Source organism: Clavelina lepadiformis, chromosome 2 (genome assembly GCF_947623445.1).
Source record: "Clavelina lepadiformis chromosome 2, kaClaLepa1.1, whole genome shotgun sequence".
Lineage (NCBI taxonomy): Eukaryota > Metazoa > Chordata > Ascidiacea > Aplousobranchia > Clavelinidae > Clavelina > Clavelina lepadiformis.
The window spans coordinates 13,777,818-13,800,818 of NC_135241.1; the positions used below are offsets into that span (position 1 = coordinate 13,777,818).

Below are 23,001 nucleotides of genomic sequence, written 5' to 3' on the forward strand. Positions count from 1 at the left end.
CTACAGCAAACAATGCAACGGTACGCCACGTTTTGCTATGACTGTGTGCGGGAGAAGCAACAGTCGATTCGATCAACTGTCGGTTCGATAAAGTGTCGTTTGATCAACTGTTGGTTCGATAAAGTGTCGTTCGATCAACTGTCGGTTCGATCATCTGTCGTTTCGGTCAGCTGTCGTTCGATTAAGTGTCGTTCGATAAACTGTCGTTCGATAAAGTGTCTTTCGATTAAGTGTCGCGTCACACAAGACATGGCACCATGTGATTCCTGACTTTTCCCCAAGGCTTTTAAAACCACTCTAAAAGGGACACGATTTCAGTCACGAGAAGACATCATAAAAAAATCGACGGAGGAGCTATGGAGCATCTCAGAGGAGCAATTCAAAAGATGTTTCCAGAAGTGGAAGAAGCGCTGGGAAAAGTGTATGGGCCACCAAGGGGATTATTTTGAAGGTAATTAAATAAAATCTGTGAAATTAATTGTGCTCTGTGCTTTATGCGAAAAGGCCAGATACTTTTTGAACAGACCTCATAACCATGATCTGGACTCACGGCTACAATATTCTTTTCCAATTTTCGGCGGCACTCTAAACATTCCAGCATTCAATTGATGTTGGAATGGTCTAAAACAGAAGTCTACTTTTGAGACATCCAGGTGGCGCTAACCCAGAATAAGATACAAACGTCATTATGCCATAAACCCACAGATAGATATACCTACTTACACCCTGATAGCTCACACCCTCCTCACACCACACCATGTAAATCTATTGTTTAAAGTCAAGCATTAAGATACTGCCGTATTTGTTCTTCCACTTCACATTGAGACCAACAGCTACGAAAATTACACTAGGAAGTTGTGACGCTCAGCTTCCAATACAACCTAATAGAAGAGCAGATTGACAAAGCCAAAAAGGAACTGCACATTCGCTTCTGGAATACAGACTTAAGTCTCAAGAGTCATATACTAAAAATATACGTCATATCTCGTAGAACTTCACTCGTCATGACATTCTATCCTCAACTTAGATCCATAACGGACCTAGCTAAAGTTCTACAAGACATCCTTAAAGTTCATCCTACACTCAACGCTTTTTTTCCAAACCAACCTTAAAAAGCTTACTGGCAACCTTCCAACCTTAGAAAACTCCTTAGGTCGAGCAAATTACCCGACACATCTGAAGAAGTGGATTCATTCCCCTGCAAACATACTAGATGTCAACTGTGTCCTTACATCTACCAACTGACTGAGTATTTGGCCTTAATGGTTTTACACATTTTGTCTGTGGAAAATTTCAATGCAACTGCACTAACGTCATCTATGCCATTTGCTGTTAATGTTGCATGCTTACGTGGGAGGAACAAGATCAACCTTGAGGAAACGATACAAGGGTCACAGAAGCGATATCCGTCATAAACATAACCACAAACCCATAGCTGAACATTTCAACTCACCCGCTCACAACAGCAGAGATTTGCGCATCACCGTATCACGAAAATTAATAATAAATTTCTAACAACCGCTTTGAGTGCAGAATTCTTTTATTGCATTAATGATGGCCTTATCAGAGATCCCGGCTTTATGGGACTTTGTAAATAAACATTTATTTTTGATTTTAATACAATATACTATAGCTTTATTCTCATTTTTGGTCAGTTTACTAACTGTTTTTATTTTGCAGCAATAAATTTTCTAAGCGTTCTGTTTCCACTCTGGTACATCATTAAGTACTTTGTAATTGCATGGATGCATGTAGATATAACGTCACTATTACATTTGTTCTTTCTAAGCAGGCCTTAACCTCGCAACTATGAAATCATCTTTATTATCTTTTAGTACAGCAATCTTATGCTTGCGAAAGCTTGTATAGAGGAATTAACAATAATTAATAGTTAACCCTAGAGTGCCATCCTATATCTTGCTTTATCATTTTACCATATACTATATTGATGTGTGAGCAATTACTCATGATATGCATAAATATATTTAGTTAGAGTTTAAAAGAAGATGCATCTGAAAAATGTCTGAGGCATAACTTACTCTGGATTACTTTAACTTAAACATAAGGTACTGGTAATGATGCGAAAAAGGTTTTAGAAGTTACGTCACACCAAAGTTACCAGCGTATTTATTAAGACTTGGGTCAGGGTGGAGTTGAAATAGCTTTGCTGTATCAAATTTTTGCAATTAATGCAACAAATGTGGAGATACTCATGGTGCATGGACAAAAGTAACATGTTTCAGACTATGACAATGGTCTCCCATTTGAGTATACCAAGTAAAACTATTCATAGTATTTAAAAATTAAGTGTGTATATTGGATTAAGAAACATGTTAGCTTTGTTAAAACACCATGTATATCTGTGCATGCGGTTTGGTGACACTTAATCACGCGACAATTAATCACGCGACGCTTAATCACCGACACATAATCACTAGGACATTTAATCACGCGACATTTAATCACGCGACACATAATCACTAGGACATTTAATCACGCGACACATAATCACTAGGACATTTAATCACGCGACATTTAATCACACATTTACGACACAGTCGTTATAGATACAAAGAGATGTGGCGGTCGTGATAGTAAATTGTAATAATTCATTCATTGGCATTGTTCCAGAGTTCCAAAACCGACGCTCTGACACAGTTTCAAGTAGCATTGTATTTTACGGTGTAACGTTTTGATGGTACTTTGGTCAAGAGCTTCGGTGACAATACAGTAGAATAATGTTAGATATTACATAGGTTATACTTTCGGACAATATAACAATTAGACTTTATGAAGCTGGTGTTGATTTAAAGAAACATTATAGAGAAAGCCGGCGCAACGGAGTCGAAACAATTGTCGGGGAGTTCTAAAAGAAAAACCAAGGAAGCCTTTGGCAGTCGCATCCAAGTGATAATGTGTCGCGTGATTAAATGTCGCGTGATTACGTATCCAAGTCGCGTGATTAAATGTCCTAGTGATTATGTGTCGCGTGATTAAATGTCCTAGTGATTATGTGTCGCGTGATTAAATGTCCTAGTGATTATGTGTCGGTGATTAAATGTCGCGTGATTAAGTGTCGCGTGATTAAGTGTCGGTACATCTGTGCATGCATTGTTTTGTGCTGTGCGTTTTCCTAGAATTAATATTTCTTTTAAAAGCAGATCCACTCTGAGCCGTTGTAAGAATATTATAATTATGGGTAGACCTAGAGTTGTGAAGAACTTTTCAAATTTGATTGACAACAATCAAGGAAAGTTGGGTGAAATTAATTCCTGTTACAATTCAACATTCATTAACCACAAGTAAGTCTTATTTAAATATATAATTTAGGCTTAAATGTAAGAGTAAGACTATAATTCATTTAAATGTCTAGTCTAGTGCTTAATCTGCATGTCGTACAAAAAGCACTTTATAAGCCAACTTGGCTTATAAAGTGCCATATATTGTACAAAAAAAATTTTTATTAGAAGTTTCATGATTTTAGCCAATAATTTTGAAATTTTTTCAGTATTCATGGTAGCTTACTCTACTTCCGTTCAGTTAGAAGAAAGTCTGAAGTTACTGTATATACAAATTAACACTAATAAAAATTTACAAAAACTGATGGAATATTTCTGCTTAAGTTACCCAGAAGTGCTTAAAATTTAAAATTGGTATTGGTATTATCCTGGATGAAGGAATCACTCCTCCTGCTTTTGTAAGCACTGGTTTGTGATGCATTTGCCGGACTATACCGGCAAAAGAATTAATTTTGTACATGTGACTAAGTTTTATCGTAAATGTTTTAACTTGTGTTTTAGTGACAGCATACACCTTTTTTCATCGAAAAAGATCTTTTTTATTCATAATTATTTTTTTTTAGAAGTTTTGTACCTGTCAAACGTTCAAAGCCCCCGCTCACACCACTGCCACGTCCTTACCCACCAATGCAAACTGAGTCTACAACAAAGAAAGCTTACGTTAAACCTGATCAAGCCGTACGACAAAGGATGATAATACCGGTTTGTGACTATTAAAGTATTTGTGAATAAGCTTGACAGTAAACAATGATTGCGCATTTTAGCATTTTCAGTAATATTGCTGTGTAGGGAAATAGGTATCAACAACGGCTTTATCTGTTAATTTCTAGTGCTTTATTTTTGTTACTATTTTTGTTGAAGGTTGAAAAGCATGTTTTATCCAATGACCCACTGAGTGATCTTACTATTTACAGGAAAGATTTCCCTCCAAAATCTAGTGTTCCAGTTAACATTATGGTAAGTCTTAAAGAATTTAATTATCTGCAATTTGGAATTAAACATATGAATCAATTTTTGAGTTTCATGCTTTTTCCAAACACAGCTCAATCAGCGTTCTAAAAGTTAAATATGTCATAAATTACTACATTTTCAAACAGAAATTCATGCTGTGTTTAGAGATTCTACCATTGTGCAAAGCTTTTTATGATGACCTCAGACCAAGGTCAAAATTGTCAAAATTGACAATTAAAACATTGTGGGTAGCTTCTTGTCAATACTTAGGCCACAGCCACAATTTTACAGTCAAGACTTGATCGCTTAAATATCTGAAAGTATTTATTCCAATGACTATAAAGTGCTGCTTACGAGTTATTATTAGATTTTATTTGTAACTGTTTTGCAAGATTTTAATTGCTGTATTAAAATGTATGATTTATGTATGATTTAGTCAGTGTATGATTGCTGTATGATTTAGTCAGTGTGTCAGTCAGTCAGGGTCAGGAAAGTCTTTTAATGATAGCGTCTACAAGCGAAAAATGTTCACAGAGTATTTAACCTGATACCAGATGTGTAGCTAGAGGCAAAAAAACTGGCCCCAGGACTCCTCTCTTCAGCCACTTTTGAGAGAAAATGCAAGAAAATAGCATGTAACCATTAAAGGCACAACCAGTAAAAGTTGGCCGAAATTTGTTTAATTTTTTATCTTTAGTCGACATACACTAGGTCAATTTCCACAATTAAAACAGTTCTAACAAGGCAAGACATAACTCTTTCGAACTGCATAATTAGTAACAAGTGTGGAAATCCAACATTTACAAACCAAAACTAACAGGCAAGCACTATTGTGACAAACACCCTTTTTGATATCAGAATTTCCAGTTTGACTTAATATACTCTGCCTTCCTACTGGGGGAAGCTTATTAAAACATAAACCTAATATCGTTATTGTTAAATGTTCTTGTCTTCTGCTCTACGATTGCAGTTGCATTATAAAAGCTTTCGCAACTGTCTATTAATAACTGTCGCTTTTTCGATATGTTAACATGCAGAAGAATACCGCTAGGAAATAACCTAGAAAATGATATAGCCTAGCGTTGAATGGCTCATAAAAGTAGACTAACCTCAGGTTTGAAAGAAAATGAAAGCATACCATAGAATGTTATCTTTGGTATCGTTTTTGAGGCAGCAGACATATGGTAAAACGGTGTGAAGACAATACAGTATCACAGTAGTGTTTGAAATATCTGACATGTGTTCTTGCAAATTACAGAAGAAACATTAGGTAATGGCGACATTACCAGAAGTGGGAAAGCGCACCAGCAGGCGACAGCAGCATTTAAATACGTTGAAAGTTGTTAAATTGTTACATGCTTTTTGTATTAACTACAGCGATAAACCAAAAACTTGACCATTTATTTGCTCAACTTCTGTTCTTCAAGCGTCCTACATCAAGGAGATTTCATGCCATCTTGGCATTAAAACTTTACAATTCAATTGTGAGAAAACTGTAGTCGATTTCAGTCATTCGCTTTGGATTCACAGTGAAGCCATGTTGGAAACTGTGCTTGCTTAATAGCGTAGTGACGCATACATAAAGCTGCACTTGCAATATATTCCGCATTGGGAAGAGTGTCATTTGCGTTGGGGTAAAATAGAAATTAATACACGAGCAGTTTACCTACATGTCATAAGACGTTTTAATTACTGTACTTATATGCACAATTATTTAACTTGGCATGATAACACATTACACTGAAGTCACAGTCAGTAAACACAGTACATATATATCTATTGACTTTATCAAAATCTTTTGTCATTGTTTAATATTTTCGCGATTCACAACAGTTTTGCCATCATTATCACCTCGGATGCAGCTCACTTCCATCCTCTTTTTCCTTTCATTTGTTATCTCCCTTGCAATTCTGAAACATTCACTTTTCCATCTCTTGTAACAAGTTGATCAGTTAATTGTTGTCTTTCTCCTTGCTGGCCCTAAGATAGTTCAATGTTTTCCTATACATTGACATTTCACCACCGTATTGCTCAATATCTTGGTTACCTCCTTGTCCAATCACACGCCTCATCAACTGCCAGGGACAGGCGGCCAATTTTAAAATTTTGCCATTTTGTTTACATATGTCCTTCTACATGGTTAAAAAATGCTCTTCTCTCAATATTTGTTTAACTGTATTATCTTTCAGCCGTCATACTTTCCTTCTCAGAAACCGTTGCAGATAAACTTTTCCCAAATCTTTCACAAGCATGCCAAAGAAAGGGAATTTTGAAAACAAAAATTTTAAAAAAAATTTATGACAAGATGGTTAAATTAAGGACTAGTCTTAAAAAACATTAAGTATATTTATTACAAAAAAGAATACTAAAACGGACTACAATAAGACAGAGCCAAAGGTATCACATAAGTACTCCAACGGCAACTCTTAAAATAAAACACACTATCAAAATTTGTATAAGTTGTAAGTGTAAAGTTGGCTGGCTTGGCACGTACACATTGATAGAGTTGCATAGTGCTTGTGTCAAATTTGGCGTATACGAATTTAAAAGTTCAAATCAAAGAACAGTTGTCAGTGAGTATACCAGACAAAGAATTTTTAATGGTTTAGCAAGTATTGTTTAAAGTCTGCCCTAAAATTGCTAGCTTGGCATTATTTATGACACTCATAGTCAATGTTCCCTCTAAGCTGCGCGCGTGCGCAAATGCGCACTGCTGACACGGTCTCCGCGCACAGAAAATCTGTGCTGCGCACAAGAAAAAAATCCAACCTGAATTGAAAATAAAATAAACGCATAATAATGGCCACAGTGCGCACGTGGCTCGTCTGATGTTGCTCACAGTGGTCCAAGGGACCGCTCAGGGAGTTAGTGTGTTTGCTCATAGTGGAACGATGACATCGCAGTGTGTAAACAATGTGCATGATTGATGCTATATGGATCAAGTATGTACGGAATATTATGTGTAGGCAACAAGAAAAAAATATGATTAACGCATAGTAAAGTGCATAACAGTTAACTTGTGTTACAGTTGATGTATTTATGCTGATGAAGTTAGATGCTAAGCTGCAGTTTTTGTTTTTGGTGCTAGCCAAGCTCAGTTCCGTGGTGGTATTTTCCATAGAGACACAAATGCCTCACTACCAGATGTACTGTCACCGGTTATACTGAGTTGTATTATCCAGATATTGGTGAACTCATCAATTTTAGCTATATAATACCCAGATAAAATTTTGCTGGTTAACCGTATAAGAAATGCTATTAATTGTTTTTTGATGTGTCTTTACATTATTATTCCTTCTTGAAAAGTTTGAAACTCATGACTTCATATACGGGCAACCTACTACTCTGTAGTTCATTTGCAGTAATAGAAGTGGTGGTTGGCTCTCTGTTGAACTTAACTAAAACCTTTTTTACCGCTTTTTCTCCTGTGTTCTCTGCAAGATGCAAATGCTAGAGAAACTCGTTCAAACCATAAACAAAGTGACTGAAATGTGACAGTAAAATTACAAGATGCATGCTGCACATTGAAATTTTACTATAGTAAAAAAACTTGCATTGCAAGGTGTGGTCTGGGTAGTTTCCTATAGATTCAGTCAAAAACTGTGAGATTGAAAGTAAGCTTCTAAATTTCACAATTTTTAAAATGAAAGTCGATCAAAAATCGGAAGTCCAATCCTTAGACACTCCCGTGATGTTAACAAAGAACAAAATGGAAATTTCATTATAAACGATTAAATGTTAACATGACAGATTGTTATGCCTACCTACACCCTAATAGCTCACATACCCCCTCATACGTTTAAATCTTTGTTTATCGTTATTTAAGCATTACAATACCGCAATATTTTCCCTTGCATTTCACATCGATACCAGCAACTATTCAAATTATGCTGGGAATTTGCAAAGCTCAGCTACCAAAACAATTTCATAGAATAGCAGATCAAAAAAGTCAAAAACAAACAACGCCATAAGCTCCTAGAATCGTGTAGAAATCCACTTGTCATGACATTCCATTCACAACTGAGTTCCATAAAACACCTAGTTAATTACATCATTTGATCAATTGATGTGTAAAACATTTGTGTTAATATATGAATATGGCGGCACATTGCTGTGGAACATGTACTGCATAAAATGCCCAGCAATTGGAGATTTCCCAGTCGTATTCGTGTGTACATTGGACGCAAGGTTTAAAAAAAATCTGATATGATAAGGATTTTTAATGTTATTGTCTGTATACAGTATTACATGTTCCTGCTGCTTGTTGTATTTTGGTTTTGTACTTGACTAATTATGATCCTTAATATAGTAAATATTTGTTAGGTATGTTATGTTGGATATGTTTTTTCAAAAGATGAAAACGAATCATGTGGTTGGATCTGCATCTGCTGTAGGATTTGATAGCCAAACAACCAACAAAGACTTTTATAAAGACTGGAAACCAAAACGAAAACAAAGGTTTGGAGAACTTCCTGCTTACACTTCTCCTTTGATATATCCCAACAAAAGAAACATTCCACAAAATAAAGATCTATACAAATCAAGAACACAGACTGATTTTCCATTCAAGTCGATTCCAAAACCATCTCTTGTTAAAGTGACAAGTGGAAACATAAAAGTTGGAGAAGGTATAGGAGAATACGTTGATCTTAGATTTGCTAGCGCTTTAATAAATTTGTATATTGTAATTGCGTAAAATGTGGACAAGGTCTCAGTCTAAAAAATATTATCAGGAAACGTAATTATATAAGATTTTCTACACCTTGTTCATTGAGTGACAATTTAGACTGTTTTATTAATAAAGCTTCGGTTATTTTTCTCACATACATTAGAACAGTGGTTCCCAACACGTTTTTAAGGCGACCCATTTTTTGAAAAATTTCAGATTTATAAAATCTTGCGACCCAAGTAAATTGTCGTAAGATTTTAAAAGTTTCACAAGATTGCAAACACACAGCACTTTAAAAGCAGCATTTTTTTCTGAAAATAATATGTTTATCAAATCACTTCATATATCACACTAATAAGATAACTGTGCTCGTTTGCTGTCAGTGAGTTTTGGAAATCGAGTCTTTTTTTTACTTAAGCATAGCCGCATATCGGCTTCAACTTCAAGCCGGTTTCACTGTTTAGTTTTCAATGCACACATGGCGCTAAATCCAGTCTCACAAAGCCAAGTTGTTGCAAATGAAATCAGTTTTTGAATCACAAATTTTGAAACTGTGGGATACACTTTGTGCATGGAAGCCCAAAAGTGGATATTTGCAGAATATTTGAGGTATTTGTCTTTGAAGGACGCAAAAGAAATACGATTTGCTGCTTCTGTTGTCATGTCCATAAACTGTTCTGCTACATGGATGGGAAATTGAGGCAGGTCCTTTCCAGCAAATGGATTAATTATCCAATCATTTTGGTTATTAGGTGTTAGAGATTCACCATAGTAGTGCACAAACTTTTGGGCAAGTTGTTCCAAGTGTCCAATTATAGTTTGCTTGATATCAACTTCCTTGCCACAAATATATTGCGTTAGCTCAGGAAACATATCGTACTCATCTCTAGTGACATAACTTTTCCAGAGTATAAGTTTTTTGTGGTAAGCAGAAACTTTGGCGGCATGAAATTATCCAACAATTTAAAAATATCTTCACCTTTGGTGTGCAGTTTTAGCGGTTTGCAAAATAGCATATCTTCTGATACAGCCTCATTGTTGATAAAGCGGATAAAGACGGAAAGTTGGGGCAAATATTCAATGTCGGTAGATTCATCCAACTAAATGGAATAAAAGGGAAACTCCTTCACTTGGATAAGAATCTGCTCGAGAACATCATCAGCCATGTCTACTATGCGTCTTTTCACTGTGTTGTTGGATAAAGAAATTGCATTTAACTTTTCACTTTCTTTCTCACCTATCATTATTTTTACTCCTTCTTTCATAACTGGCATTAACAAATTCTCACCATCTGTGTGAGGTTTTTTCTGCTTAGCAATTTGATAGGACGCAACATACGAAGAGTAAACAGCTAATTTATTTTGTGCTGTAAATGCTGTAATAATATTTTTTTGATCTTGAATCGAGTTCAACGGTACTACGACAATTCATCGAACGACACTTTATCGAACGACACTTTATCGAACGACAATTAATTGAACCGACAGATAATTAATCGAACGACAGTTAATCGAACCGACAGTTGATCGAACGACAATTAATCGAACCAACATTTGATCAAACCGACAGTTGATCGCACGACAAACTTTGACAATAGCTTCAAGCAAGATTTATGATATCACACTGATGAATTATATTATAGGTGTAACATCTTAAGCCTCGGTGTCATTTTCAGCCTCGGATCTTAATTGCGTGTTTCTCAAACATTGAGACAATAAGCCATTGTGATGTGCGGTCTTTGTAATGGTGTGCGGTCTTTGTAATGGTGTGCATTAATGAATTGTGATGTATATATCATAAAGTTGACGATTTATATTTTATATCTATATTTTATATTTATATCATAAAGTTGACGATTTCGCATGGCGGCCGGCCCGCCATGCGAAATCGTCCGGCCCGAAACATATTAATAAGTTATCACAAGAATACGGCCCGCCGTTTGTTATTGAGTTTCAAACTGCAGTGTTAGCTCTGTTTGAAAAAATTGTGGTATTGTTACGCCATAAAATTGGTGCGCCCCCGCTGTGCGGAAAACCAGCTGACCGCGAGAAGAGAACGAAAGAGAATAGTTAGTCAAGTTATTGGTGCGTACATGAGTAATACGCTTCAATGCGGAGAGAGAGCAAAATTACATAAATATCACAATATCTCAAAAATTACAAAATCCAACTTTATCAAACAAACATGGACAGATAACTGAACATTTTTTAGGAAAAGTCTTCAAATTTCAAGTTTCTACAGCAAACAATGCAACTGTACGCCACGTTTTGCTATGACTGTGTGCGTTCTTTTAAGTCGATTCGATCAACTGTCGGTTCGATTAAATGTCGTTTGATCAACTGTCGGTTCGATCAGCTGTCGTTTCGATCAGCTGACGTTCGATTAAGTGTTGTTCGATAAACTGTCGTTCGCTTAATTGTCGTTCGATTACACTGGTCAACAGCCAATTTGCTTCTGAAACGAATGAGGTCATTCTTGGCTAATTTGGGGTCGCTGATCATGAATATCAACTTGAAATTTGTCGGTTAGCTCTAGTTTTTGAGATATGGCCCCATGCCAAAATGTGCTTTACTTGCTGACGCAGAAAGCAGTGTGCGTTTTTTTGTTGTAGCTTGCATCGGTCAGATAGAGTTGGGCACTTAATATATTTGTTGGAAGTTGAATGACGTGTCCATTCATTATATTTTCATTTTGACATATGTTTGAGTTGGGTTGTTTGCTTATTTCTTTTGTAAAAACTTCATGTGTTTAGTCTTAACTGCTCGTTCTGTAGATGCCTCGTAAATGCATAAAATTAGTTATGAATATTAGTTATGACCCACCTCAATAGAGGTTGTTCATGGATTCATCTAAGACAAGTCCTAAGGCCGTTTTACTGCATAATGGAAACACCATGCCATTATTCCCAGTGGGTTACGCAGTTCATATGAAGGACACATATGACAACATAAAGCAACTTCTAAGATTCATAAAGTATGACCAACATCAATGGCAGCTGTGTGGTGACTTCAAGGTAGTAGCTCTTGTTATGGGTCTGCAGCTAGGTTATACTAAGTACTGCTGTTTTCTTTGTGAATGGGAGAGTCGAGTGAAGGATTCCCCCTAAATCAAGGAAGACTGGCCTCTCCGTCAATCATTAACTCCAGGGAGAAAAACGTTCTACATCCACCACTTGTTGAATCAAATAAGATTTTGTTGCCACCGTTGCACATAAAACTGGGTTTAGTGAAGAACTTCGTCAAGGCAATGGACAAAGCAGGAGCTGGTTTTATGTACCTCGGCAAAAAATTTCCCCGAATGAGCGAAGCCAAAATAAAGGAAGGTGTGATTATTATTGGTTCCCAGATAAGGCACCTTCTCAAAGACGATGAATTTGATCAAGTGTTATTTGGCAAAGAGAAAAATGCATGGGAAGCGTTTAAGTTGCTGGCCACAAAATTCTTGGGGAACAAAAGAACTGACAACTACACAGAATTGGTGTTCTATCTCATTAAAGCATACAGATGCATGGGGTGCAATATGTCACTGAAGATACATTTTTTGGACTCGCACCTGGATTTTTTCCACCAAACTGTAGAGACGTTAGTGATGAGAATGGTGAGTGATTTCACCAATACATATCTACAACGGAAAAGAGGTACCAGGGGAAACAGAATCAATCAATCAATGCTTGCTGACTTTTGCTAGATGATATCTAGGGATGCTCCATTAACCGTATTCAAGCGACAGGCCAAAAGGAGAAGAACAGATAAAATAGATTAGAAATTTATATTTGAAAAGTGACAATTATTTCTTGCATATGTTTTGCTGAAATATAAACACATGCAATTATTACACTGCTTGTAGATCGTTACTGTTGTGTTCAATAAAGTGCACAAAGGCTTGCCATATGTAGATCCACATACAAAATTTTAAATTTTTTTTATCTTTTAAACTAGAGCTAATCAGCAATTTTAACGGCCATTTTTGGAATCAGCGACCAAAAATACATAAGAATCAACTGTTTTCTTATCGGAAGCAAACAATTTTTGAAAAATTGTTGACCAGTATTAACTGTCTTTCGATTAAGTGTCGCGTCACGGAGTTCAACATGCTCTTAAAAAATTCAACAGGTTTATTCACACAGTTTGGATGATTTTTCTCTAAGTGTCGTTCCAATTTGTTCTTTTTCATTCATTCTGCCGAGAGAACTATCAGACATACCACACATTTTGGTTTCCCGTGTAGTTCCGTGAAACCAAGTTTTAAAAACGCTTCATTGTATGATCGTTTTGCCATTCGTAAACTTGAAAATTAACTAAAATATAGTTCACTCTGCAATACCTAATGCAAACAAAAGCTGTCAAAATTTCTTATACTACGAACATGCTACAAAGGTTTATAGCGAGCTGCTGAAGCTAGCAAGCCAAAATTGCATGCTACCTTCATGAAATAAGTCTGCGGTCTTCAGTGTTCACACGACGCGCTTAAAACCTTTTCACTGCGGGAGCTCTTTGTACGACAAAATGCAACTGATGCAAAATTACTCAAGCGTCACGCAGAACAGCTTTCTGATGTCTCGACATGAAACGCTTCCTGACTTGGAGTTTATATTTTCAAGTTTTGTGATCTCTTCAAGTTTTCAATTTGTTTATTGTACTTTTTGCCCAAGATACAATATGCCTAAAACAAGCGACCCCAAAAAAATATCCTGGTGACCCAACTTTGGGTCGCGACCCATGCGTTGGGAACCACGGCATTAGAATACAATAATCATACATTACAATGTTGTATGCTACAACAATGTTTTGAGCCTTGATAGTTCTACTCAATTTGTTTTCTTGTGATAACTCTTTATTTCCGTAGATATTTCTATTTCACCCACATTTACTTCTCATGTAAAATATAATTAGCAGCACGGTGTCAGTATTTCTTCCTTGTAAGTTCAATTTTTTTCAAAAGGACTCGAAGTATAAGTTTTTCAGTGTAAGCTTTTTCTTTGATAATTTTCCGGTAGTAGGAAAGTTTGTTACCACAAGAAGTATATGAGGTTTGTGTGTTGTGGCGTGTGCTTGTTGTGTTATAACCACTTAATTTAACTTTAAAATGTGTTGTAGGTGACCATGACTTGGTTACAACTCATCAGTCAGACTACCAAATTGTTCCATTTGACAAGATCACTACAGTCCCATTAAAACCATCAAATATTGCTAAAGTACTAGCACATCGAAAAATGGAGCTCATTAGCAAATATCAATCAGATTTTCCAAGAAGATCAACTGTACTCCGTCCTCCGCATCCAAAGACCCCACCTCCGGCAACCTTACAAATTAAGATGGATGACAGGTAGATTGCAGTAATTTTTTTAACTAATTTAATTTTCTCTCTTTCTGATGGGAGATAAGCACACTACATTTGCAGAATAAAAATTTGCTTGAAAAAAGCTTTAAAATAGTAACATTCCTTCTTAAGCCAGTTTTTCGAGTCCACTATATCATGGATGAAATTAGCCGTGCTGCGTGTTTGTTGGGGCTGTAGCAACGTTACCTTCATCACAAAAAGTTGATACGTACATATTGTATGCATTTAGCATAGTTAAAATTAAAGGAACTGGCCATCCTACTCTCATTTGTGTCATTGGCCTAACATTGAGAATTTGGACGGTTTATTCCCGAAGCATGAAATAAAGTATGGGACCCCCTTTACCATATTGGCAGGTGTCCTTTGGTTTGCATTTTGCTTTTTATGGGTATTTTGATGGCTTAGTTCAGGCATTGCTTTCTGCAGAGGGTGCCCTGGAAACATTCATATTCGTTGTGTGCGCTGACCATGCCCTTTATTTTTGCTGTAAATGAACAAGCTTGACATTACGGTAATTCAAAGTAACTTGACAGGCATGTCATCGCTTGGAGCTGTTTTCAGCTATCTTTCCCAGGTACACTTTTTCAGTGTTAATTTGATGTGGTTGTAAAAACCGTTTGTGGTTAGCCTTGGCTGTCTATGCTGGGCCAGTTTTACAGCACTACAGATTCCGAAAGAAAAGCTATAGTATCCTGCAACGTGTGTTGGCCCTTGCGCAACTGCAATACAAAATTTGAGATGGTAATGATTTAGCATAAAAGAAGGGGCAAGCCCAACATAAAAGAGAACAACAGCGTTTGTGACCTGAAGATGGGCTCAAAACCAGCCCATTGAAAACTTGAGCCATTTTAATTTTGAGCCCAGCTGCTTTCAATGTCTATACCCTATTGCGTGACCCATTTCCATTATGAGAATCTGAAGCATTATTGCGCTACTTGGGGGTTACTTTTAATTTTATTGCTAATATTAGATGCTTGTTGGATTAGTTAACTGCATGAGTCATTCTCTTTATTTGCAAAAGGAAAGACGACACTTTTGAAAGAAAAACACAAAATAATTTTTGTATTTCATCAGTTCCACATTTCACCTAACCCGTATTCAGCATAAAGAAAACAGTTGAATAAAAATGTGAAATTTGTAATGCTGTAATAGAGATCACAGTACGACTCATATGATGCAAAATGGAGCTATAAATGGAAATGGGCTGGGCTCAGGTTTATCCCAACGCCCTCTCAAAGAGAAGCGGTTAAAATTCGTGAAGAATTAAGTACTTCATAATAAAATGAAACGTGTCCACCCTTACCCTTACAAAAGTTACAGTAACTAGCTTACATCTAGAATTTTTCACTCCCCCACCAAATTGATTAAATGATCAGTTTAGAAAAAAATGCTATAATTCTAGTCTAAGATGCAGGTTCCTCTCTCTCCTCATTCTTTTGACATGACGTCAGGAGTATGGGAACCATGCGACACAGTAACGTGACTTACAGAGCTTATTGTTTGGAATACGGGAATGGAACAAGAGGAAATGATATCACCTAGAAAGCAGGAATTCAGTAGCTGGGGCATATAACATCCTCGACACAAGGACTTGTTGCATCCGGAATACTGGAATGTGACGTTTGCCACATCCATGGCACGAAAACAAAGCATCTGTGGCACCGCATCACACATGAACCAACATCTATGATGAGGGAATCACATCCAAGAACGAGAATCAAATATATGCTTTGCGGAAAACAAAGGAACCGATATTTGCCATGTCAGAAACAGCACACAACATATCGTGAACTGGTACCATAACTCAAGCCAAAACAACAAAAATTGAAATTCAGGATCATCTGCCAGATTTCCCCCTACCTCCTGGGTCAAACAGCAGAGCCTGAGTAACTGATACAGTGGCTAGGGCAGCAGCTTTGACCTTACGTAGACAGACAATAGTACCCGCTTCGACCTTGTGCGGAATGGCAAGAGCAGCAGTTTTTTCCTCATCCATCAAAGCAGCGGCAGATTCGAATCGAGGAGCACAGGCTTAACCAACAGTGACCACACAGAGACCACAAACCAACTCTCCCATTTAGAAAAGGCTTCACTGGCAATGAATAAATTTGAGGAGAACATTCTTCCAAATATAGAATTCGTGGTCTTTCTCTGATCTTCCACTAACGTCTCTCAATTTGGTTGATAACATGTGATGTGCTCTTACTGCAGCTGTTTGTAAATTATAGGGAAAGGCCTGCTCCTTTCTCGATGAAATACTGTGGCACAATGTTTCCCAGTTTGAACATGTTAAAATCAGCACAGGTAAATGCTGTGATAGTGGGAGCGATTGCTGCGTCCACAAGAACTGGAACCGTCTGAGTATTAGAAATCGTTGAAGCTGCTTGAAGACAGGAACTCAAACAATTGCAATCTAGAATGGCCCCCAAGGCATAATACTGAAAATGGAAGTGTCCATCTTGGAGGTAGGCCTTCCAAACCTAGCTATACTTGGCAAATCACAGTGGAGAACCAGACCAACCAGACTGGCCTTGAGCTCCGAGCTGATCACAAACCACCTAACTATTGCTAACTAGGATAAACCAAAAAAGAAACCGTAGTTGACTGCTTCCACAGCAGGACCAAATAGAAACTGGAATTTTACTTCGAACAAAACACCAGTGTGGAAATTATGCTCAATGGTAAATAAGCCATATTCGGCACACTGTAGGATGCAAACCAATAAGCAACAATTGTAAATGCCAAAGAGGCAGCAAAAACCAATGAAAAGTAAAAATTGCGTGTGTTTAGTGTCGGCTGTCTATGCTGGGCCAGTTTTACAGCACTTAGGCTATGGAAAGAAAACCTGTAATGCACCCTACAAAGTGATTGAACCTTATGCAAGGGAACTACCTAACGGCTAGAGTTAGGCAATGGTTTTTGTAGTATTTTAAGTTTAACATAATGTGAAAGATGATTTTGTAGTCTGTCCCACCAATCAAGGCCCAAATTATGTTTAAGAATGGAGTTACGGAACGCTCCCAACAAAGAGATTTGTCGACAGTATAAGACCCAGGCTTCACAGCTGTAGACACAGATTTTGGTCTTAAGGTTAAGGAAGCTAAAGTGGCTAAATTTGCCACATAAATTTAACAGGGTTTAACCCAGTGTTACTCGAACGAGACCATTTTCGGATTACAGGTCAACATGAAATTTTATTCACTAAAAGAGCGGCCACGGCCCAAAAACGTTTGAAAACTACTGGTTTAACCTATCAAAGTTATTAAATTACTGGTTTAACCTATCAAAGTCGACATTAAATATAAAAGTTTCACATGAAATTGAATTTGTTTATTGCAGGGTTAAAGAAAGAATTTTAAATTTAATTTGGATAGTATGTTTGTGTTAGTATTTAGTAAATTTGAAGTTGGATTTAAACGTTTAATCGTGAAACCGGCATAAACGTACAATTACTTTGATAAAACTGTAGCAATTTAATTAAATTGGTGGAACAGCAAAAAATGTTTTATCAACTACAGTTTTATTGAATGTAATTTGTCTCAGTAGGCTTCTTAGTTTAGCAAAAATGGGCATGTTGTTCTAACTAAGTGTGTTGTCGTTAGGGTTAATTGATCAAGTGTTTGCTAGTCTGATTCCATTGATCTGTCTAGTTGAGTATCACAGTACCAAAACCAAACTGTCAATGTTTTGAATATTGATATATTATTGATTCTCAACGAAACGGTTACTGTTTTCAGAGAACAGAATTAAGTTGCATTAGGTAAACTGTTAATACCAGACTGCACAATTGAGAACTAGCGCGTTGTGCGCTGTAGTACGGATGAGGTAATTCGTAAGTAATCAAAACCGGGCCACTTGTACTAAACACAACCAAAATAAAACACTAATAACATTATAATATCACCAGATGTGCATGACAATTTGATAGGAATAAGGGTTAATTATGACAATTAGCACTGCTTCGCAAGAGTTTAAGGATTTTCATGAACATCTGCTGTTTCAAAAGTGCACAATCATGCAACAGTTTTTGGTGTCAACTTTGCCCGGTACATCCAATTCAACTTCTGTCAAGCGATACAATGTCCATGTGCTACATAAAGTATGTTCTCAAAGTTTGGTTATATAGTTATTTATACTTGTTGCAATGTTCCAAGTAAAAGGTATTCTCATTTTCGAAGTGCAAATGAAAAATGATACATCAGGGGTGTCAGGGCCACATTTGGCCCGCGCGGTATTTGTCGAAATGACTTATATTATCAACTAAATCGCCTATGTAATTTATGGCAAACTTACATTCCAAGAAATTGGCATTTATTTTTTGTTTACTAATTTCTGACAGCCATATGGAAAACTCGCTTCACATTGCTACATCGTCCATCTCACCAAATATTGCCAAACTTGTTAGAGAAAAACAGTGCCTAACTTCACATTGAAATGTCGACGTGTAGTAAAACTTTATTGAATTTACTATATCTTGGTATGTTTATTGTTCTTATAATTGTAAAAGAGGATAATACGTATTTCTAAGATTAGAATTTTGGTGTGAGGGTTTTAATTAGAAATTAGCAGTAAACACTCAAGTGGCCCACACAAGCATTCTTAAATCGCATGTGGCCCTTTGGCCAAAAAGGTTGGACACCCTGTGATACATAGATTTATTGCATAGTTAAGATCTGTAATGAAAAGTGGTATATGGTCCCTTAGCCTGTAAGGTTTACCCACTTACACTACAAAGTCTGTTGCCTTGTGTATATCTTAACAGTGAACCTTGATAGACTTCAGCAATAATGACACAGGAATGACTACTGTATAATCTGATTATATTTGAAGCTTCTTTGAACGAATACATCAAGATAGAACATTGTGACAGCAACAGCACAAAGACATGTTGCGGCGTTGAACGTACGACTGAAAAAGACTGAATAAATCAAAATGCACGCACAGGGCAACAATCGATTACGTCACGCAGTGTTATGCTTCACTGATTCGATAGACGAGAATTCTATGTAGTACACAATTTTATATTACATTAATTGATATATTTATCACAGATCTAATAACAAGGAGAGTACTGTTGATCACACATAACGACTTATTAGATATTTATCTAGTAGGGTTTGGTCTCAAAATGTAAGTCATTTTACGTCAATGTTTTGAGTGCCATACAATTATTTGTTTGGTAGTTTGTCCTGGACGCCAGCGTTGACAACGCCAAAATCAAGAGAACTATGATGCCCATACACTATTGCAGTTGAAGCCAATTTATTTTCACTACAAAACTTGTTTTGGCAGTCAATGCATGGATTGCAATAAGCACAAAAACCATTTGATGTATTTTAGCGGAAAAACACTGTTGTGTAATTTATCATATATGTTCCCTTACAAAATTACATCAAAACTATGAAGCATGTTTCAATGCTATTTCCAGGCCATTTAAAATAGTCATATAGTTAATGATAACTTAGGTCTAAAATTGCTTAATATGTATGGCCAATGTATTTGTTCTTACGCACATACATATTTTATGATGTTTACATGTGTAATAGTTGAGTTGATTTTAAGGTCATTCTTCAAAACGGAGCAGAAAGATAACTTTGTTGGATGGGATGTTAACATGCATAAGCGACCTGACTTTTCCAAGATTATGGATAATACAGAACTTTCATCTGAACCAATGCAAGCAACCACAACTATGATGGTGAGCAAGTCGAAGCGATAAGGGTTGAGTGTGATACTTACAATTTTCTACAGGCTGATGGGCCAGTGAATAATATGTATAAAAATAAATTTGTTGGGACATTAAACACGGAGCCAATGCCATTTACCAGATTTCTAATGGCAATTACTGAAATATTGTTTTCTAAATACTGATACCGGGTTTAGCCTAGGGTGAATTTTTCAGTGTTGATGGTATGATGTCAGCTCAGTAGCTGAGCAATTAGACTGCCTGGCTCGTAAACATGCAAACTGGATTCAATACTCAATTGCCTTACTGGGCAAGGTATAAATGTCGTTTGCTTACGATGAACAGTTCCAAATTCGGGCGATATAGACAACACTGCCAATGTTCAATATGGTTAAAAGTGGTTAAAAAAAAAACCTTAATTTTTTGGAATTCTTTCTAGAGTAACTTTGTTCGTTTCAACAATTATAATTGGTCAACAATTTTTCAAAAATTTTTTGCTTCCAATAAGAAAACAATTGTCGGTTAAAATTGCTGATTAGCTCTAGTTTAAAAGATAAAAACTTTTTTCATTTTTGTATGTTGATCTACATATGGCAAGCCTTGGTGCACTTTATTGAACACAACAGTAACAATCTACAAACAGTGTAATAATTGCATGCGTTTATATTTTAGCATAGCATATGCAACAAATAACTGCCACTTTTCAAATATAAATTTCTAATCTATTTTATCTGTTCTTCTCCTTTTGGCCTGTCGCTTGAATACGGTTAATGGAGCATCCCTAGATATCATCCAGCAAAAGTCAGCAAGCATTGATTGATTCTGTTTCCCCTGGTACCTCTTTTCCATTGTAGATATGTATTGGTGAAATCACTCACCATGCTCATCACTAACGTCTCTACAGTTTGGTGGAAAAAATCCAGGTGCGAGTCCAAAAAGTGTATCTTCAGTGACATATTGCACTCCATGCATCTGTATGCTTTAATGAGATTGGACACCAATTCCGTGTAGTTGTCAGCTCTTTTGTTCCCCAAGAATTTTGTGGCCAGCAACTTAAACGCTTCCCATGCAATTTTCTCTTTACCAAATGACACTTGATCAAATTCACCGTCTTCGAAGATGATGATTTTGCCAGAAGATTCCATAGCTGAAGTCTAGAGCCCAAAAGCTCTGATTTAACTTTAGGTAGTTCCAAATCCCGGATAAGATCGTGCAATTCATTTCGAGTTATAAGGTGTGGTTCTTTGGAAGATAATGTTTCAACGTAACGTAACATGAATTCTTTAGGTGCCTCAGGAACAGGAAGTAATTCTCCATGCGGTACGGGACGAATTGCTGATGGAATATTTGTGTATTGAATACTCTGCTTCTTCTTTCTCGACAAACCTTTACAAACCGGGGGGATCATGCAAAAGTAGCAATCGCTAATGTGGTCAGTAGGTTCTCTCCAAACCATTGGAACAGCAAAGGGCATACATTTTCTTTTTCCGTTTAGCCATTGCCGAAGATTTGCACCACAGGAGTTACAGCATATGTGAGGGGCCCAACTCTTGTCCTGATCACCAACTTTGCATCCAAAATACAAGTTGAATACAAGGTTTGCTTTCCTGACCACAGCCGTTATACTTCGCTTTTGTGAAGAAAAAGTTATTTCACCACAAATGTAGCAGAAATTGTCTGCATTTTTTATGCATTTACGAGGCATCTGCAGAAAGACTGAACACATGAAGTTTTTACAAAAGAAGCAAGCAAACAACCCAACTCAAAAATATGTCAAAATAAAAATAATATGAATAGAAACGTCATTTACCTTCCAACAAATATATTAAGTGCCCAACTCTATCTGGCAGATGCAAGCTACAACAGATAAACGCATACTCCTTTCCGCGTCAGCAAGTAAAGCACATTTTGGCATGGTGCCATATCTGAAAAACTAGAGCTAATCAACAAATTTAAAGTTGATATTCGTGATCAGCGACCCCAAATTAGCCAAGATTGACCTCCTTCGTTTCAGAAGCAAATTGGCTGTTGACCAGTGTTATTAGACATTACACTAGTGCTAGAAATTTGCTTCATGTTGCTGTTAATGTTAATGCAATACTAAACACATGTGGTACCGATAAACTTTCTGGGGTTTAATTTCACATTAGTGTGAAATTTATCAGATCACACATCAGAAGCTATTTTCTATAAATATACATCCAAATAAATTAATTATCAGATTGATGTACAAGGGCCTAGAAATGACTTCTTCTCTATAGATATGGAACTTGAGTTTTTTTTCTTCCATCGCAAAAGTTTGCTTACTGTGAGAAGTACATAGACAAGATTGAAGCACAGTATTAAACAAATCATCATATCAGTTTATGGTTTACTTGTCATGTTTGACTTGTATTTACTTTAAAATTAATACAACTTTTACATTATGTAATGCATAGTTTTCAATAGATTGTGTTTTTTTTTGTAAAATATATCTTTTAAAAATGTTAGGTCTGATACTCCTAGTGAAGTTTATATGCGAATATGCACTTGGTATTTATTTAAATTTTTATTACATTACTTTTACAGTATCTTTGTTTGTTGATTGTTATGTAGTTTTATTTTAGGTGGATTTTGCTCCTCAAGACGTTACACTCAATCCCACTCATCCAACTTTTAGACCAAGAACTAAATCAACTCTAGCACATACAGCATTTCAAGACATGACAACAAATAAATCTGTTTATAAACAATGGGAAACAAATCATCGTCAACGATTCGGAGATTTTCATGAGGCATACAAAAAACTTCATTTATCTCCAAAGGTAATGATTTAATTTATAAGTTCTTCTAAGGTTCTTTGCAATCAAACTTTATTGTGAATGAACGATATGAATTTCGGAGCGTTGGTAGTAGTTATCTGTGGCTTAAGTGAGTTGTGTTGCATTTGTATAAAACTACATTGAAAACGTGTATGTAACATGTAAACATGTACTACACTACATGCTATCAATAAATCTGTATGATTTAATTCATGGCAAAATTTGAAACCCATAATTTTACGTGCTCTCTTGGAG

The 23,001-nt window shown here is 36.4% G+C and overlaps 2 protein-coding genes across 7 annotated transcripts in view; one reads left to right on the forward strand and one right to left on the reverse strand.

The window, feature by feature from the left end:
• The first annotated feature begins 309 nt into the window (after window positions 1-309).
• The window catches only part of LOC143446468 (uncharacterized), a 31,044-nt gene continuing 8,352 nt past the window's right edge, over window positions 310-23,001 (forward strand). For 5 of the 6 annotated variants that reach the window (XM_076946106.1, XM_076946109.1, XM_076946105.1 and 2 more), the window contains exons 1-8: window positions 310-451; window positions 3,162-3,302; window positions 3,863-4,001; window positions 4,161-4,256; window positions 8,605-8,878; window positions 14,016-14,244; window positions 19,822-19,957; window positions 22,552-22,749. In XM_076946106.1, the coding sequence (XP_076802221.1) occupies window positions 3,196-3,302; window positions 3,863-4,001; window positions 4,161-4,256; window positions 8,605-8,878; window positions 14,016-14,244; window positions 19,822-19,957; window positions 22,552-22,749 (1,179 nt within the window). In that variant the 5' untranslated portion in view covers window positions 310-451; window positions 3,162-3,195. The remainder of the gene's footprint in view (window positions 452-3,161; window positions 3,303-3,862; window positions 4,002-4,160; window positions 4,257-8,604; window positions 8,879-14,015; window positions 14,245-19,821; window positions 19,958-22,551; window positions 22,750-23,001) is intronic. The other variant, XM_076946107.1, reaches the window with a different exon arrangement.
• On the reverse strand, window positions 19,954-21,962 carry LOC143446471 (uncharacterized). The gene is made up of 2 exons (XM_076946116.1): window positions 21,756-21,962; window positions 19,954-21,650 (listed from the first exon to the last, which is right to left on the reverse strand). Exon 2 carries the CDS (start codon window positions 21,648-21,650, stop codon window positions 20,892-20,894), a length of 759 nt encoding a protein of 252 aa, XP_076802231.1. The 5' UTR covers window positions 21,756-21,962; the 3' UTR covers window positions 19,954-20,891.